The sequence below is a fragment of the Scyliorhinus torazame genome, chromosome 4, assembly GCF_047496885.1.
Source record: "Scyliorhinus torazame isolate Kashiwa2021f chromosome 4, sScyTor2.1, whole genome shotgun sequence".
Classification (NCBI taxonomy): domain Eukaryota; kingdom Metazoa; phylum Chordata; class Chondrichthyes; order Carcharhiniformes; family Scyliorhinidae; genus Scyliorhinus; species Scyliorhinus torazame.
In genome coordinates, this window is record NC_092710.1 from 119,096,548 (window position 1) to 119,116,233 (window position 19,686).

The following is a 19,686-nucleotide window of genomic DNA, read 5'->3' on the forward strand; positions in this document are numbered from 1 at the left end:
GGAATTCCTTTATCCCAATCCTCTGGATCTTGACAATAAGCCCTCAACCTTGTCTTTAATGTCTGATGCCAACGTTCTAACGCTCCCTGCGATTCTGGATGGTATGCAGTTGATTAAAATTGTTTTACTCCTAAGCTATCCATAACCTTCTTGAATAACTTCGAAGTAAATTTGATCCTTGATCCGTTTGTATTCCTGTGGGTAGTCTATATCTCGTAAAAAATGTAAGTAACTCCTCCACAATCGTTTTAGCTATAATATTGCGTACAGAATGACCTCTGGAAACCTAATGGGCCCATCCATTATCATCAAAAGATGTTAGGCGGGATTCTCTCAGCAGAGAATTGCCGGGCCACCCCGCCCTGATGCCGGCACGCGATTCTCCTCAGAGCGGAGAATCAGCGCCATTGGCTCCGGCGTGTTTTCGCGGTGCCGGTTGGGGCTGCTCTACGCGGAGGGCCCGCCGATTCTCGGGCCAGGATGGCCTGAGCGGCCGTCATGGAAACGCTGAGTCCCGCCGGCGCCGTTCTAACCTGCTCTCAGCTGGCGGGAACTCAGCGTGGAAGGGTCGGGTGGCGACCTGTGTGCGTGTGTGGGGGGGGGGGGGGGGGGTGCGCCAGGGCAGCACAGTAGCATTGTGGTCAGCACAATTGCTCCACAGCTCCAGGGTCCCAGGTTCGATTCCCGACTTGGGTCACTGGCTGTGCAGAGTCTGCACATTCTCCCCGTGTCTGCATGGGTCGTTCACGCCGTCGTAAAAATTGATGGTGTTTACGATGACGTGGACACTCTGCCGTGGGATGAGAGAATCCCGCCCATTGATTCCCACTTTTCGTTTTTGGAAGCGGTCCTACGCAATAAATTAAGACCCTTGTAAAAGGTTCCCCAAATGCTGTATTGGGTATTGAGGGCGCTGGTTTTATAACCGCTTGAGGTTTCCCCATCACTTGACATGTGTGACATGAGTGACAAAGTTTAACTACATCTTTGTGTAGTCCAGGCCAATAAAAATGTTTTTGTATTTTAGCTTGAGTTTTCCTTATTCCCAAATGACCTCCCACTGGTACCTCATGTGCTACTCGCAACACCTCCTTTCTATACCCTACCGGCAATACCACTTGATGAACTTCTGCCGACTTTTCATTCGCCTGCATGTGTAAAGGTCTCCATTTTCTTATTAAGACATAATTTTTAAGGTAATAATAACCTTCTGGTATACACCCAAATTCCTCTTCTGTGTATGCTTTCTGATACATCCGTTTTATTTCTATTTATGTTGTAACTCTGCCAATTTTCCTGAACTAAAAATATCCGCCTGATCCTCCATTTGTTCTTGTTCTTTTCCAACCATCTGATCAAAAATCATTTCTGATAATTGAACTTCAACTTTATCTTCACTCTTTGATTTCTCCGCTTGTCTTAACCTGTGACTTTGCGACCTTATTACTACTTGCTGCTGCTGTTGGAGTTGTTCCTGCTGCTGTTGGTGTTGTTCCTGCTGCTGTTGGTGTTGTTCCTGCTGCTGTTGGTGTTGTTCCTGCTGCTGTTGGTGTTGTTCCTTCTGCTGCTGTTGGTGTTGTTCCTGCTGCTGTTGGTGTTGTTCCTTCTGCTGTTGGTGTTGTTCATTCTGCTGTTGGTGTTGTTCCTTCTGCTGCTGTTGGTGTTGTTCCTGCTGCTGTTGGTGTTGTTCCTGCTGCTGTTGGTGTTGTTCCTGCTGCTGTTGGTGTTGTTCCTTCTGCTGCTGTTGGTGTTGTTCCTTCTGCTGTTGGTGTTGTTCCTTCTGCTGCTGTTGGTGTTGTTCCTTCTGCTGTTGGTGTTGTTCCTGCTGCTGTTGGTGTTGTTCCTTCTGCTGTTGGTGTTGTTCCTTCTGCTGCTGTTGGTGTTGTTCCTGCTGCTGTTGGTGTTGTTCCTGCTGCTGTTGGTGTTGTTCCTTCTGCTGTTGGTGTTGTTCCTTCTGCTGCTGTTGGTGTTGTTCCTGCTGCTGTTGGTGTTGTTCCTGCTGCTGTTGGTGTTGTTCCTGCTGCTGTTGGTGTTGTTCCTTCTGCTGCTGTTGGTGTTGTTCCTGCTGCTGTTGGTGTTGTTCCTTCTGCTGTTGGTGTTGTTCCTTCTGCTGCTGTTGGTGTTGTTCCTGCTGCTGTTGGTGTTGTTCCTGCTGCTGTTGGTGTTGTTCCTGCTGCTGTTGGTGTTGTTCCTGCTGCTGTTGGTGTTGTTCCTTCTGCTGCTGTTGGTGTTGTTCCTGCTGCTGTTGGTGTTGTTCCTTCTGCTGTTGGTGTTGTTCCTTCTGCTGCTGTTGGTGTTGTTCCTGCTGCTGTTGGTGTTGTTCCTGCTGCTGTTGGTGTTGTTCCTGCTGCTGTTGGTGTTGTTCCTTCTGCTGCTGTTGGTGTTGTTCCTTCTGCTGCTGTTGGTGTTGTTCCTGCTGCTGTTGGTGTTGTTCCTGCTGCTGTTGGTGTTGTTCCTTCTGCTGTTGGTGTTGTTCCTTCTGCTGCTGTTGGTGTTGTTCCTTCTGCTGCTGTTGTTCTTGCTTCTGGTGCTGCTGTTGTGCCTGCTGCTGGTGCTGCTGGTGTTGTTCCTGCTGCTGTTGTTGTGCCTGCTGCTGGTGTTGTTCCTGCTGCTGGTGCTCCAGCTGCTGGTGCCCCTCCAGTTTCCCATCTGAGATCCAAGGTAGAGCTGTATAAGCTGCCACAATGCTGCTTTGGAGGCTGGCTGCTGGGAGCTGCAGATAAAAGTTGAAAACTCCAAGGTACCAGACTGCCAAAGCCTTAGAGATCACCTCCATTGCAGTGAAACACCTACTCAGAATGAGTCCCGTGAGAAAAAGCCTTTCAATTTGGCTTGCTTCTGACATGAACATACTTTGGGCCTTTCCCAGCAGGGGGTGCTGCTATGCTGGAAGCAGCGTCAGGTTTCAGTTTTTGAAGCCTTACCAGCCTATCTGTTATTCAGCCCTGTCAATGCCTGCTGTGTTGAGCCTGGTGAATTAGAGACAACTTGGCTAACCCATGTGTCGGCAGCTGAAGTCAGAATCCTGACTGCAGTTAATGAAGTTTTTGGCATATTTAAATGGGTTTACCCACAGGCTGAAAGATGTGCCTGGGATAAAGGTGGACATCATCAGGATCCTGCCAGCTTCCCAATATACTGAGAATTTCAGCTTTATTAACCTCCTACCTGCACAGGAACCCACCAACCCTGGCAAGTTCAAATTTCCCTCCAAAGTATCTATTTGAATTTCTGATTGGTTGTTGGAAGGCAATTTGTTCGAGATGTCAGCATCAACATCGTCATGCGACCAATGGTGGAAGAAATATTTTCCCATTCCTTCATGGGTGTCGGACAAGCATTTATTGTCTTTAACTGAGCCTATTTCAGAGGGGAAATTTAAGAGTCAAACGTCAGTCGATCAGTAAGTAAGGATGGCAGGCTTCCTTTCCTATATGGAACCAGATGGGTCTTTATAACAATCAACAATTACTGAATTCAAACTTCACCGTGATGGGATTCGAACTCGGGTCCCCAGAACATTACCCTGGGTCTCCGGATTACTAATCCAGTGACAATACCACTACACCACAGCCTGGGGTGGGTAGCTGATGGTCACCTGATGAAACCGTTCAGAATTTCTAAAATTAATGTTGGTGACTCTACAAAGCCCACATGAGATGTCCTGGATGGGGATTCCTGCAGAACGCAGTCATTTAAAATCAGCCTTCATTATTCACTCTCTCCCAGTCATAAGAATAAAAGCTGGTTTACTCCAGTTTTTGGGCACGGTGCGTTGGGGGGTGGGGGGGGGGGGGGGGGGGGGGGTCTGGTGTCAGGATTCATACAGGTGAATGGTTTGCACAGGATGGTACTGAATCTGCATGTGCCAAGTTTGCAGAATGTGCATCAAACCAGCACTGTGCATGCGTTGCTCAGAGAGACGGCAACCTCTGCACACTCCAGATTGAGGGGCTCTGCTTTTCCATAGTGGATCCTGGTGTTGGGGGGCAGGTGTGGCAGTGCGACAGAGCCCAATCTTCCAGCTATAGAACCTCACTTACATCAGAGAAAGAGGTTTGGTTTACTGAGCCTCTGCCAACTCTTTGTAGAGTTAGCCATTTAATCGTACTCTCTCGCTTTCCCCCCTGGTCCAGCAAAATGTCTCTTCTTTTCCAAGTATTTATGTAATTCCATTTTGAAAGTTACCATTGAATCTGCTTCCACTATCCTTTCACACAGTGCATTCCAGATCACAACAACCCGCTGTGTAAAAAAAGGATTCTTCCCATCTCCTCCCCAGTTGCCTTAAATCTGTGTTCACTGGTTGCTGACCACCTCACAACACCCCCCCCCCCCCCACTCCCCTGCCTGTGGAAACAGTTACTCCTTGACCTTTATCAAAGCTGCACTAACTTTGAACACCACTATTAAATTGGGTCCTGATATGCTGATGTATGAACAGTCAGGAATATTGTGGTAAAGTGTATCCACTGCAATAACAGAGGACGCTCATACTCAAACATCACCCTGAGCTGTCCTGGCCAAGACTCATGCCGTTAAGTGTGTAATGAGGAGGGTAATTTTTATTCCGTACTTCATTTACTCTGTCCCTTTATCCGGTGGCAGATTTATTGATCAAGTGTCACCCGAGCAGCTGCCAAAACCGTTCATTGTTCCAAATGGGTCAGTTTAAAACCTCATTACTCACCGAGGGTCAGATTTATCTCACTGTGTAAGCTTTTGTCTAATACATGTCTGTGAGTAAATTAGCAGCAACTCAAGGGCAGCAAGCTGGAAGTAACCAACGCCTGGTTCATACGGAACCCAAAGTGCTGGCTCCTGGCCAAAATTATGCAACTTAAGGGAAGCTGTACAAGTACAGAAGGGAGAGAGGAATAGAAGGATTTGCTGTTCCTCAGTGATGGAGTCGATGATGTTATGGAGGTGAAAGTATGTTTTCTCGGTGATGGGGAGGATACATCATCAAATGGAAACAAGTGAGGGGGCCAAGGGTAGATCTTTGGGTCTTTGGGGCCTCTTTAATAAGGACATGGGGATTCCACATTGAGTAAAATTAAGAAACGTAGTCTATTTACAACACAATATATACACAGCTCGGTAATTCCTTACCGGGTTCCTGTTCTGGTTGGTGCTTTACTGGCCGACCTTTTATACGACGATGAATAGAGATCCCACGCCCATATTGGGCGAGCTTGTACTCTGCATGGGGAAGATAAACATTCCCACCCCGTACGCCCCATGCAGCAATTACATTCTACCCCCCATAAAGTCTAAAGACCCCCTTGATGAAGGCTGAGGCAGAGAAGGAGGAGCAGGCAGAGGACGTTTGATTCTTTTTGGCTCCGTCAAATCGTCATGTTGCTGATGCACCGGATCGGTCAGCGTATACCTTTCTGATGAATGTTGTCTGCGGCAGGGGCTCCGTGGTGGACAATTGCGGGGGGCAGCTGATAATCGTCCGAGACCTCAGAGGCCTGCGTATCCATTTCGGAGCCAGAAGACACAACATCGGCATCGATGTCAGCATCGACATAGACTGAAGGTGTCACAGCAGGCTGGTCGGCAATGGAGCCGGAGGATGCAGGACAGGCTTCTTCTGAGGAGCCTCAAGAGAGAGCAACCGCCGTAAGCGAATGTGATCGAAATGCACTCACATCAGTTGCCCCGGACCCAAACTTGGTAAGAGACTGGTCCTCTTTGGTGGACAACATTTCCAGAGAGCCAGTGAGCACCGTCATTGAAGTTACTAATGAACACCGCGTCGTCAGGTGCGAATTGTTGAAGAGATCGATGTCGAACTGGGCAACGCTCTTGCAAATCTTGGTTACAGCGCACCTTTGTGACAATGTCCGGGATACTCAAACTCAGTTGTGTATGAAGCTTACGACCCATTATTATCACAGCGGGGGCCACCACAGTTACTGGAACGGCATGGTCCGGTATGAGAATAAAAATCTTGCCAGTCTGCTGTCCATCGAGCCTGAAGTCTGTTTAACCATCTGCACAGCCCTCTCTGCCAAGCCATTGATGCCGGATGATATGGGGCAGTGCGGGCATGGCAAATCCCGTTGGTTTTCACAAAGGCAACAAACTCTTTACTCGTGAAAGAGGCTGTTACTTGTCATAAACACGTCAGGTATTCCGTGGGTGGAAAAAGAAATGCGCAATCGCTCGACGGTTATTCGAGAGGTGATCATCACCATCCTGTGGACCTCCAGCCACTTTGGGCAGTCACCAGGACAAAAAACATCGGACCCAGGAATGGACCAGCAAAACCGACATGTACATGAGCCCAAGGGCATCCTGACCATCCCCAAGGGTGTAGGGGTGCTGCCGCGGAGAGCTTCTGGTGCTTGTGACAGATGGAGTACTGTTGGGCAAAGTCTCCAAACCCAGCCACCAGGCTTGCTTCTCGGCAGCATCTTCATTTTGGACAGACTGGGATGGTCGTTGTGAAGGTCCTTCAATATGATTGTTTAGCCCTTTGCTAGAACAACAACCCTTGTGCCCACAAGAGGATAAAATCTTCCATGGTCAGGTCCGAAAACTTGGAGGAGAAAGCCTTCAACTCCCCTGGTAACTGATGATGCTGGCCACCGTATAGAACTATCTGCCGCACTTTGGGTAAGGACATGGCTGGTTTGCGTCACAAATACACGATGCAGCGTCGGGCAAGGAGTCCATAAAATTCAGGACAGCAACCTCTTTATCTGCCGCAGCGGGTTAGAGGATTCGGCCTGCTGGGGAAGTGGCATATGTAATCTGGGTCCTTGGGCTGCGCTGGCCAGAGTATTCATTCGCAAATAATAACAAGGCCCAGCACTGAATCTTCACAGACGCAATTGGCAGGATCGCCTTGTCTTCACAGAAGAGGTTCAGTAACGGTTTGCGATTCGTGCCGAGAAAGAAATGGCAGCCATAGACGGACGGATAAAATCGCTTTACACAAAATACGACCACCAGTCCTTTTTCTATTTGGGCATATTTTCTCTCGCCGCAGCCAGTAGCCGGGAGGCAAAGACAATCGGACATTCACGGCCATCGCTCATCCAATGAGAAAGGACTCTCCCAATCCCATACGGCGAAGCATCACACGTGATGTACAATGGTTTTGAAATGTATCAACACCCCGAAGAGGACAACCGCCATTTCACCTTCTTAAAAGCCTCATCGTGGGCCTTGCCCATTCCCAAGAGCTGGAGCTTCTTGAGGAACAAGTGAAGGGGGGACGGGATGCAGGTCGGTTGCCAGATTTGGAATGAATCGGCCAGAGTAATTTACTGGCCAAGAAAATGGCGAAGCTCAGTGGCATCTTGCGAGCGGGGGCCATTTTGATGGCTCTCACTTTCTCGGCGACCTTTCAGTCTGGTCCACCTGATGCCCCAAATATACTACTTCCTTCCCATGAAGCATGCACTTCACACAGCGCAGGCGAACCCCATACTCTGAAAAACATTTCAACACCGCCTCGAGGTTCTGCAAATATTCTTGATCTGTGGCCCTTGTGACGAGCACATCGTCTAAGTATACTGCAACGCATGGCAATCTGCACAGGATGTTCTCCATGATGTGTTGGAAGACTGCGCATGCCGAGGATACGCGGAACGCCAGCCGGATATACTCATAGAGTCCCGAGTGCGTATTGATTGTGATGTACTTCCTCGATGATTCATTAAGCTCCAGCTGCAGATAAGCATTGCTCATTTCCAATTTCGTAAATGTACAACCACCAGCCAATGTTGCATACAGATCCTCAATAAAGGATAACGATCCAACCTTGAAGGCGGGCTCACCGGCAATTTATCGTCTCTGTAGAGGTGACTGACTTATCCAGCTTCATTACAAGGACCACCGGCGCCGCCCAATTGGTGAAGAGCACAGGTCTAATGATGCCCAAACTGTCCAAATGACGAAGTTCGGTTACGACTTTCTCCACTAAAGTGAATGGAACCGGGCAGTCATGAAAATACCAGGGTTGGGCCTCTGGGTCCATTTAGATCTTGACCACAGCCCCTTTAATTGTACCCAAGCCAGGCTGCAAAACCTCTGAGAACGTGCTCAATACCGCACATAAGACCCACTCAGAGGATATGTTACTAATCCAACTGCTGGTGTAGCCAATCGCAGCCCAACAAGCTTGGGCCGCTTCCTTGCATGTCAATGAGGGGAAGGTGAACTGACTGGCACCCATTAACTACTGGAGGAAGGGTGGACCCCACAATATTTAGTCGTTCCCCATATAAGTGGCCAAACGAGCCGCCGTATCAGCCAAAGTCAAGAATTTGCACAACATGATTTATAAAATGGCAGCTCCCGTATCCAACTCCATTTGGAACATATGGCCATTCACCTGTATTGGAACACGAATAGGGGCCACAAGAGTGATGTCAAACAGTTCAGCTGCATCTCAACCTCATCCTCGGCCTCTTCTGGATCATTCAGATGAAAGGCCTGGCCCCGGAGCTGACGTCTACCTCGACCGGGGTGCCTGGAGCGCTGGCCCTCCTACTGCCTGATGTATGCTTAGACCGGCACCCACATGTCACCCACATGTAACACATCGGCCGGAATTGCTTTCAGCCAAGTCCGGTGACGTTGCATGTCTCGGTGACAGGCTATTGGCCTAGAGGCCGGTGTCGCGGCGGCATTCTGTCCGGCTGTGGGGATACCACGTGAGGGGCGATGCTGCAAAACGTTCATCTCCACCCCTTGTATTTCTTGGACGCTGCATTCCTGCTTTCTGAGACGAGGAGATCTGCAGTGCCTGCTGAAAGGTCAGTGAGATTTTGCCCAAACAGTTTTTCCTGTGTTTCCATGTTATTTATACCGCCAACCAAACAATCACGGAGCATATCTGATAAAGCAGTTCCATACTCACAAAGCTCAGCTATCTTCCATAGCCATATGAACTCGGTGACCAACTCACTAAGGGACCACTCCGATGTGTTCAACCAAAATCTTTGAATGACCACTGGCGGGATCGTGTTAAAGCGTTCTGTCACAAGTGCGACGAGCTGGCTGAATGTTTGGGTATTTGGTGCCACTGGGTACAAGAGACTTCAGATCACCCCGATCATGTGCGCTCCACAGGCTGTCAACAGTATGACCATCTGGCGCTCGTTCTCCATGATGTTGTTGCCCCAGAAGAAGTAACACATCCTTTCTGCATACTGGTTCCAGTCTTCAACGCCGGAGTCAAATGGATCTAAACACCCGAACAGAGGCATAGCGAAATAAGTCAATCCAAAGCTGGGTCCAGATAATCGGGGAGGTGGCTCAGCTGACTTGGTCGCAGCATTGACAGCAGTTTACTCCTCATTGCCAGTTTAATAAAGGCACGTGGGGGTCCACAACGAATAAAATAAAGAAAAGTAGCTTTATTTCCAACACAATATATACACTGCCCGGTAGATCCCTTGCTGGCCGAACTTTTATACAAAGGTTAATAGAGATACCCCGCACCTAGCAGGGGAACTTGTACTCCGCAAGGACCACGGGGAAGATAATAATTCCCACCCTGCAGGCCTTGGGCAGGATTCTCCGAAGCTCCGCCGGCTGGGAAAATCGGCGGTCGCGCCATTTTTTCACGCGACGCCGGTCCGACGCCAGTGCACGGTTCTCCGAGGTGCGGAGAATCGGCGCCGTTCGCGCCGGTGCGTTTGGCGCGGCGTCGGTCGCTGCCCACTATCCGCGGCCAGGCCGCCGATTCTCCGGCCCGGATGGGCCGAGCAGCAGCGCATAAACGGCCTAGTCCCGCTGGCGCCCTTCACACCTGGTCGCCGCCGGTGGGTACTCGTCCCGAAGGCTTGGTGTGCAGCTTGTGGGGGGCGGGGGGGCTCCGTTCCCAGGGGATGGGCCTCCGATGGGGTCTGGCCCGCGATTGGGGCTCACCGATCGGCAGGCCGGCCTCTACCTCCCCGGGCTTACTTCCTTGCGCGACCGGCCCCAGAACCCCGGCGCCATGTTGGTGAGGGGCCGGAGTGCTCTGAGAGGCTACCGTGCATGCGTTGGTTGGCACTGGTGCCACTGCGCATGTCATCGTTGGCGCCGGCCCAACCGCGCATGCGCGGTACCCGCGGCGCCCAGTTCGTGCCGGGATCTGCGGGTGGAGTGTCGCGAACCACTCCAGCGCCGTGCTGGCCCCCCCTGTAGGGGCCAGAATTCGACGTGGGAGCGACGGCGTTTGCGACGGCGTGGTCACTCTGCCTCCAATTCCGAGAATCCCGTCCTACATGTAAGCTATTAAAACCTCCATGGCAATGATGTGGGAGCAGGAAGAGAAGGTGTTGCAGATGAAATAAAATGAAAATGAATGAAATGAAAATCGCTTATTGTCACAAGTCGGCTTCAAATTAAGTTATTGTGAAAAGCCCCTAGTTGCCACATTCCGGCGCCTGTTTGGGGAGGCTGTTACGGGAATCGAACCGTATTGCTGGCCTGCCTTGGTCTGCTTTAAAAGCCAGCTCTTTAGCCCTGTGCTAAACCAGCCCCAGATAGTTCTCTACCGACACCTGGAAAGTTATGAAGTGAACCAGGGGAGTGCAGTCCCACCTAGATAATGGTGGAGAATAGATAGAAACATAGAATCATAGAAAATAGGTTTTAGCAGTAGGCCATTTGGCCCTTTGAGCCTGCATCACTATTCAATATGATCATGGCTGATCATGCAAATTCAGTATCCCACTTCCGATTTCTCTCCAAACCCCTTTATCCCTTTAGCCGTAAGGCCCACACCCAGTTCCCTCTTGAATATATCCCACAAACTGGCCCCAACAGCTTTCTGTGGTAGAAAACTCCACAAATAGAGGGCATCACAGTAGCCCAATGGGTAGCGCTGTTGCTTCACAGCACCAGGGTCCCAGGATCGATTCCGGGCTTGGGTCACTGTCTGTGCGGAGTCTGTGTGTTCTCCCTGTGTCTGCGTGGGTTTCCTCCCACAAGTCCCGAAAGACGTGCTGTTAGGTGAATTGGACATTCTGAATTCTACCTCTGTGACCCGAACAGGTGCCAGAATGTGGTGACTGGGGCTTTTCACAGTCACTTCATTGCAATGTTAATGTAAGCCTACTTGTGACAATAAAGATTATTATTATTATTGAAGATCACAACTCTGAGAGAAGGAGTTCTTCCTCATCTCAGTCCCGAATGACTACTCCTTATTCTTAGGCTGTGACCCCTAGTTCTGGACATTCCCAACATCGGGAACATTCTTCCGGCATCTGGCCAGTTCAGTCTCATCAGGATTTTATATGTTTCTATGAGATCCCCTCTCATTCTTCCAAACTCCAGTGAGTACAAGCCCAGTCGATCCAGTCTTTCTTCATATGTCAGTCCTGCCAGCCTGGGAATTAGTCTGGTGAATCTTCGCTGGACACCCTCAATAGCAAGAATGTCCTTCCTCAAACTGGGAGACCAAAACTGCACACAATACTCAAGGTGTGGCCTCACCAAGGCCCTGTATACCTGCAGCAAGATATCCTTACTTCTATACTCAAATCCTCTCGCTATGAAGGCCAGCATGCCATTAGCTTTCCTCACTGCCTGCTGTACCTGCATGGCAACCTTCAGCGACTGTTCCAGCATGACACCCAGACTTGTTCCTAAACTGCCACCATTCAGATAATAACCTGCCTTCCTGTTTTTGCCACCAAAGTGGATAAAATCACATTTACCCACATTATATTGCACTTGCCAAGTATTTGCCCACTCAGCCAGCTTGTCCAAGTCACCTCGCAGCCTCTTTGCATCCTCCTCACAGCACACACTGCCACCCAGCGAGGTGTCATCTGCAAATTTGGAGATATGTTGGAGGTGTAGTCAATAAAAGTACCTTTAAAGCATAGTCATTGTTGTTTTGTGGAAAAGTTGCAACCAATTTTCACAAAGGAAGCTCTCACCAATGTTTTCACGCCATAAATAACAAAGAAGGTGTAAACTGGGGGTATATTTGTGACTCTAATCCTGAAGTGGACAGGGACGGTACCCCGCATCTGTGGCGCTCCTGATGTTCGGGCCATTAACCTTTATCTGAATGCCCGGCTATCTGCCTTACCTCTGCCTGTTTTGCACTCAGGCTGCCACTTACCAATGATACAGAAGGGCTTCCTCATGAAGCGAATACGCCCCATCCAGCCACGATACCGGCAGCAGCAGCCTGCAGCCCAGATCCTGATGATGAACTCCAGGCCAAACACCACGATCATCACAAACTCCTGCCGGCAGAATGCAGAACAAAATCAGTGCCAACTCAAAGTTACTGTGCAAAATAGAGCCAGCTATTGGATGGGGGGATAGTCACCCTCGTGAACAGCAATAGTACAACATGGTTAGATCAATAAGCCTGGAAAGAATTAATATAATCAGTCATTGCGAAGTCATCATTATCTATCACTGAAAAGAAGATCAAGAGATGACATGATAAAGGTGAGACTACATCTCGAATACTGTGTGGAGTCTTCGTCTCCCTATTTAAGGAAAGATGTAAGTGCATTGGAAGCATTTCAGAGCAGCTTTACTAGATTGATACCTTGAATGAGGTGTTATCGTATGAGGCAAGGTTGGACAGACTGGGCTTGTTTCTGCTGGAGTTCAGAAGAGTGAAGGGTGACTTGATTGAAGTACATAAGATCCTGAATGATATTGAAAAGGTGGACATTGAAAGAATGGGTATAATTTTCCCAATAAGTGTCATTTTGGGCCTGGAAATCGGTGCATATCATCACGGAATCTAATAACGATTTTCACGCACTTAGTCATTTTTTTGGAGGGTGTGTGTTTTGCGCCGACATTGAGAGGGCGGTGCCTAAAAACATTGGCAGGTCCGGCTCCTCATAGAGCCAAGGCATAAGGGTGAAAGATCTTCAAGCTGACCCAATCACTGTCCGGGTACCTTTCTGTATAAAACTGCACAACACAGAAGTGGATTCTAACAACGGGAGGTAGCACAGAACTGTGCACTGCATCCAGCTGATCTCGAGAGCAGATCACCCAGAAATGCACACTCATTCACATATCGGTCCAATCCTCCTTTACGCTGTCTGTGTCACTGTGCAGTCTGTTCACAACAAGAAAACAAGTTACTGAAATCTCATCACATTTTACAATCTGTGAACAACCTGAGGGAATGCTGCACTGTTGGAGGTGTCGTCTTTCAGATGAGATGTTCAAGCAAGGCCCCATTTACCTGCTCTGAATGAAAACATTCCGTGACACTCTTTCGAAGAGCAGGGGAGTTGTCCCTGGTGTCCTGGCCAATATTTATCACTCAAACAACATCACAAAGATGATCTGATCACTAGTGCACTGTTGTTGATGGGAATTTACAAACACTTCAAGATTATTTCATTGGCAGTTGTGAAAAGAGTGACCATTTGACATAGGAGCAGAATTAGGCCACTCGGCCCATCGCGTCTGCTCCGCCATTCAATCATGGCTGATATTTCCTCATCTCCATTCTCCTGCCTTCTCCCCATAACCACCGCTCTTCTTATTAATCAAGAACCTATCTATCTCTGTCTTAAAGACTCAGTGATTTGGCCTCCACAGCCTTCTGCAGCAAAGAGTTCCACAGATTCACTACTCTCTGGCTGAAGAAATTCCTCCTCATCTCTGTTTTAAAGGATCATCCTTTAGTCTGAGATGGTGTCCTCTGGTTCTAGTTTTTCCTTCAAGTGGAAACATCCTCTCCACGTCCACTCTATCCAGGCCTCGCAGTATCCTGTGACTTTCAATAAGATCCGCCCTCATCCTTCTAAACTCCAACGAGTACCGACCCGGAGTCCTCAAACGTTCCTCATACGACAAGTTCTTCATTCCAGGGATCATTCTTGTGACCCTCCTCTGGACCCTTTCCAAGGTCAGCAAATCCTTCCTTAGATATGGGGCCCAAAACTGCTCACAATACTCCAAATGGGATCTGACTAGAGCCTTATACAGCCTCAGAAGTACATCCCTGGTCTTGTATTCTAGCCCTCTTGACATGAATGCTAACATTGCATTTGCCTTCTTAACTGCCGACTGAACCTGCACATTAATCTTAAGAGAATCGTGAACAAGGACTCCCAAGTCCCTTTGTGATTCTGATTTCCTAAGCATTTCCCCATTTAGAAAATAGTCTATGCCTAAATTCCTCCTTCCAAAGTGCATAACCTCACACTTTTCCACATTGTGTTTCATTTGCCACTTCATTGCCCACTCTCCTAGCTTGTCCAAATCCTTCTGCAGCCCTCTTGCTTCCTCAATACTACCTGTCCCTCTACAGATCTTTGTATTATCTGTAAATTTAGCAACAGTGCCTTCAGTTCCATCTTCCAGATCATTAATGTATATTGTGAAAAGTTGTGGTCCCAGCACCGACCCCTGAGGCACACCACTGGTCACGTGCTGCCATCCTGAAAAAGACCCCTTTATCCCACTCTCTGCCTTCTGCCAGTCAGCCAATCCTCAATCCATGCCAGAATCTTACCCTTAACATCATGGGCTTTTAACGTATTTAACAGTTTCCTATGTGGCACCTTGTCAAAGGCTTTCTGGAAATCTAAATAAATCACGTCCACTGCTTCTCCTTTGTCTAACTTCCTTGTTACCGCCTCAAAGAACTCTAACAGATTTGTCAGACACGACCTCTCTTTGACAAAGCCATGCTGACTCATTCCTATTTTACCATGCACTTCCAAGTACTTTGCAATCTCATTTTTAATAACAGACTCCAAAGTCTTACCAATGACCGAACTCAGGCTAACGGGCCTATAATTTCCTGTCTTCTGCCTCCCTCCCTTCTTAAACAGTGGTGTTACATTAGCCACTTTCCAGTCCTCTAGGATTCTTCCTGCCTCCAGTGATTCCTGAAAGATCATCACCAATGCCTCCACAATTTCCCCAGCTATCTCTTTTAGGACCCTGGGGTGTAGTCCACCCGGTCCTGGCGACTTATCCACCTTCAGACCTTTCGGTTTCCCCAGAATCTTCTCCTTCGTGCCGGCCCCTGCACCCACCTCTTCCCCCTGATTCTCCTGGAGCTCTGGCATCCCACTGGTGTCTTCCACCGTGAAGACGAACACAAAGTAACTATTCAGTTCGTCTGCCATTTCTTTGTGTCCTATTATTACTTCTCCAGCCACATTTTCCAGTGGCCCAATGTCTATTTTTGCCTCTCTCTTATCTTTTATATATTGAAAAAAACTCTTCCTATCTTCCTTTATATTACGAGCTAGCTTGCACTCAAACTTGATCTTCTCACCCCTTATTGCTTTTTTAGTTGTCCTCTGATCGCTTAAAGGCTTCCCAATCCTCTGGCTTCCCACTAATCCCCGCCACTTTGTATGCTTTTTCTTTAGCTTTTATGCTGTCCTTGACATCCCTCGTCAGCCATGGATGCCTTGTCCTTCCCTTAGCATGTTTCCTCCTCCTTGGGATGAATTTCTGTTGCGCCTCCCTAATAACCCCCCAAAATGCCTGCCATTGCTGTTCCACTGTCTTCCCTGCTAGGCTCCTTTTCCAATAAACTCTGGCCAGCTCCTCCCTCATGTCTTTGTAGTTACCCTTATTTAATTGTAATACCGTTACATCTGATTGCAGCTTCTCCCTCTCAAACTGCAGGGTAAATTCTATCATATTGTGGTCACTGCTCCCTAAGGGTTCCTTCACCATCCGTTCCCTTATCAAGTCTGCCTCATTACACATCACCAAATCCAGAATTGCCTGTTCCCTAGTAGGCTCTGTCACAAGCTGCTCCAAAAAACCATCTCTTGGACATTCCATAAATTTCTTTTCTTGGGATCCACTACCAACCTGATTTTCCCAGTCCACCTGCATATTGAAGACCCCATGATTATTGTAATATTGCCTTTTTTACATGCCTTTTCTATCTTCTGATTTATTTTCTGCCCCACATCCTGACTACTGCTCGGGGGCCTGTACATAACTCCCATCAGGGTCTTTTTACCTATGCGATTCCTCAACTCTACCCACAGAGATTCTATGCCTTCTGATCCTATATCGCTCCTTGCTATCGATTTAAGTTCATTCTTTACTAACAATGCAACCCCGCCCCCTTTGCCCATCTGCCTGTCCTTTTGATAGGACATATATCTTTGGATATTTAGATCCCAGCCCTGATCCCCTTGCAGCCATGTCTCTGTGATGCCCACATCGTACCAGCCAATTTCAATGTGTGCAACAAGCTCATTAACCTTGTTCAGTATACTGCGCCCATTTAGGTACAACACCCACAATCCTGCATTGACCACCTCCCTTTTCACACTCTCTTCAGTCACTGTACCCTGTACTGTGGCCCCTTTGATTTTTCACTATGGCTTCTCTGCCTTACACTTTCCCCCTTAATGCTTTTTGTTTCTGGCCCCTTTTTACTTTGCTCTGACTTCCTGCATCAGTTCCCATCCCCCTGCCACATTAGTTTAAACCCTCCCCCACAGCACTCGCAAACACCCTACCTAGCACGTCGGTTCCAGTCCTGTCCAGGTGCAGATCTCCTGGTTTGTACTGGTCCCACCTCTCCCAGAACCGGTTCCAATGCCCCAGGCATTTGAATCCCTCCCTCTTGCACCATCTCTCAAGCCACGCATTTATCCTACCTATCCTGACATTCCTACTCTGACTAGCTCGTGGTACTGGTAGCAATCCTGAGATTACTACCTTTGAGGTCCCACTTTTTAGTTTAATTCCTAACTCCCTGAATTCAGCTTGTAGGACCACATCCCATTTTTTACCTATATCATTGGTGCCTATGTGCATGATGACAGATGGCTGTTCACCCCCCCCCCCCCCCACCCCAGAATGTCCTGCAGCTGCTCCGAGGCATCCTTGACCCTTGCACCAGGGAGGCAATATACCATCCTGAAGTCTCAATTGCATTCGCAGAACAGCCTGTCTGTTCACCTATCACTATAGCCCTTCCATTCTCCTTCTTGCCCTCCTGCGCAGGTGCCATGAACCTGGCTGCTGCTGCCTTCCCCTGGTAAGCCAACTCCCTCAACTGTATCCAAAACGGTATACCTGTTTTGCAGGGAGATGACCGCAGTGACAAAAATGAAACTCTATAATTCCTTTGCAGTATTGATCCATTCTGCATCTGGTTAACTCTCCTGACCTGCACCCTGCATTCTTCGATAATTAACCCCTCTAAACATTATCCAGCTCTGGACAACTGCATGATCTGTTAAGCAGAGTCGATATCAATAACCTTTTTACACAGCCGTTCACATAAGAAGCATTTGAAGGCAATTCACAGGAGTGATATAATGCAAAACATGACACGCAGCCACACAGCAGATAGAGGGTTAGCTGGCCAAAACCATGGTAAAAGAGGGATTATCGTTCAGAGGAATGTGAGGCTGAGGTGTTAGTTCCAGAGCTCAGAGTCCCGCATCTGAAGTATGGTCACCAATCTTCGCACAAAAGGAATTGGGGGTGTGCCATAGGCTAGAACAAGGGAAGAACACAGAGCAGGAGGTTGTGGTGCTCACTGAGATTAGAGTGTTGAGGAGATGTAGAGGAAGTGGATGACAAGGAGGAAAATCTTAATGAAAGACTGCTGCTTGAAAGGCAGACTGAACGGAGGTTCTTCAAATACACAATTAGTAACATCAATATGTTTGCAATATTGTCAAGATTGATGTAACTCTCAGTGAAACACTGACAATAAACATTGATTTAACTCTCAGTGAAATACTGAATAAACATTGATTTAACTCTCAGTGACACACTGACAATAAATATTGACTTAACTCTCAGTGAAACAATGAATAAACATTGATTAACTCTCAGTGACACTATGACAATATGTGGAGATGCTAGCGTTGGACTGGGGTGAGCACAGTAAGAAGTCTCACAACACCAGGTTGAAGTCCAACACTAGCTTCAGAGCACTGCTCCATCCTCAGGTGAATAAAAGAGGTATATTCCAGAAACATATATATAGACAAAGCCAAAGATGCAAGACCATGCTTTGAATGTGAGCATTGGCAGGTAATTAAGTCTTTACAGATCCAGAGAGGGGTAATCCCAGGTTAAAGAGGTGTGAATTGTCTCAAGCCGCGACAGTTGGTAGGATTTTGCAAGCCCAGGCCAGATGGTGGGGGATGAATGTAATGCGACATGAATCCAAGGTCCCGGTTGAGGCCGTACTCATGTGTGTGGAACTTGGCTACAAGTTTCTGCTCGGCGATTTTGCGTTGTCGCGGGTCCTGAAGGCCGCCTTGGAGAATGCTTACCCGGAGATCAGAGGCTGAATGCCCTTGACTGCTGAAGTGTTCCCCGACTGGAAGGGAACATTCCTGCCTGGCGATTGTTGCGCGATGTCCGTTCATCCATTGTCGCAGGGTCTGCATGGTCTCGCCAATGTACCACGCTTCGGGACATCCTTTCCTGCAACGAATGAGGTAGACAACGTTGGCCGAGTCGCATGAGTATGTACCGCGTACCTGGTGGGTGGTGTTCTCACATGTAACACACAGAGATTGCCATTGCAGGGTTGTGTGGTGTTGTGTTCTGAAGGCTGGGTTGTTTGCTGCAAACAATGGTTTGTTTGAGGCTTCGCAGTTGTTTGAAGGCAAGGAGTGGGGGGGGGGATGACCTTGGCAAGATGTTCACCTTCACCGACGTGTTGAAGGCTGCGAAGAAGATGTCGTAGTTTCTCCGCTCCGGGGAAGTACTGGACAACGAAGGGTACTCTGTCGGTTGTGTCCCGTGTTTGTGTTCCAAAGCATTGTCTTGCATCTTTGACTTTGTCTAGATATATGTTTCTGGAACATACTCTTCATTCACCTGAGGAAGAAGGACTGCTCCGAAAGCTGGTATTTGAAACAAATCCGTTGGACTTTAACCGGGTGTTGTGAGATTTCTTACTGTGACAATAAACATTAATGAACTCTCAGTGAAACATTGACAATAAAAATTGATTTAATTCTCAGTGACACACTGACAAGAAATCTTGATTTAATTCCCAGTGAAACACTGACAATAAACATTGATTTAATTCTGTGAAAAACTGAATAAACATTGATTTAACTCTCAGTGACACACTGACAATAAACATTGATTTAACTCTCAATGAAACACTGACAATCAACATTGATTTAACTCTCAATGAAACACTGACAATAAACATTGATTTAACTCTCAGTGAAACACTGACAATAAACATTGATTAACTCTCAATGAAACACTGACAATAAACATTGATTTAACTCTCAGTGACAGACTGACAATAAACATTGACTTAATTCTGTGAAAAACTGCATAAATATTGATTAAACTCTCAGTGAAACACTGACAATAAACATTGATTAACTCTCAATGAAACACTGACAATAAACATTGATTTAACTCACAGTGAAAGACTGACAATAAACATTGACTTAATTCTGTGAAAAACTGAATAAATATTGATTTAACTCTCAGTGACACACTGACAATAAACATTGATTTAACTCTCAGTGAAACACTGTCAATAAACATTGATATAACTCTCAGTGACACACTGACAATAAACATTGATTTAATTCTCAGTGAAACACTGACAATAAACATTGATTAACTCTCAGTGACACACTGACAATAAACATTGATTAACTCTCAGTGACACACTGACAATAAACATTGATTTAACTCTCAGTGAAACACTGACAATAAACATTGATTTAACTCACAGTGAAACACTGACAA

General features: G+C 47.6%; 1 protein-coding gene across 1 annotated transcript in view; it reads right to left on the bottom strand.

The window, feature by feature from the left end:
- Positions 1–19,686, bottom strand: part of LOC140411423 (potassium voltage-gated channel subfamily KQT member 5-like) — a 160,645-nt gene that overhangs the window by 84,741 nt on the left and 56,218 nt on the right. The window contains 1 exon segment of the mRNA XM_072500530.1: positions 12,089–12,215. Coding sequence (XP_072356631.1) covers positions 12,089–12,215 — 127 coding nt within the window.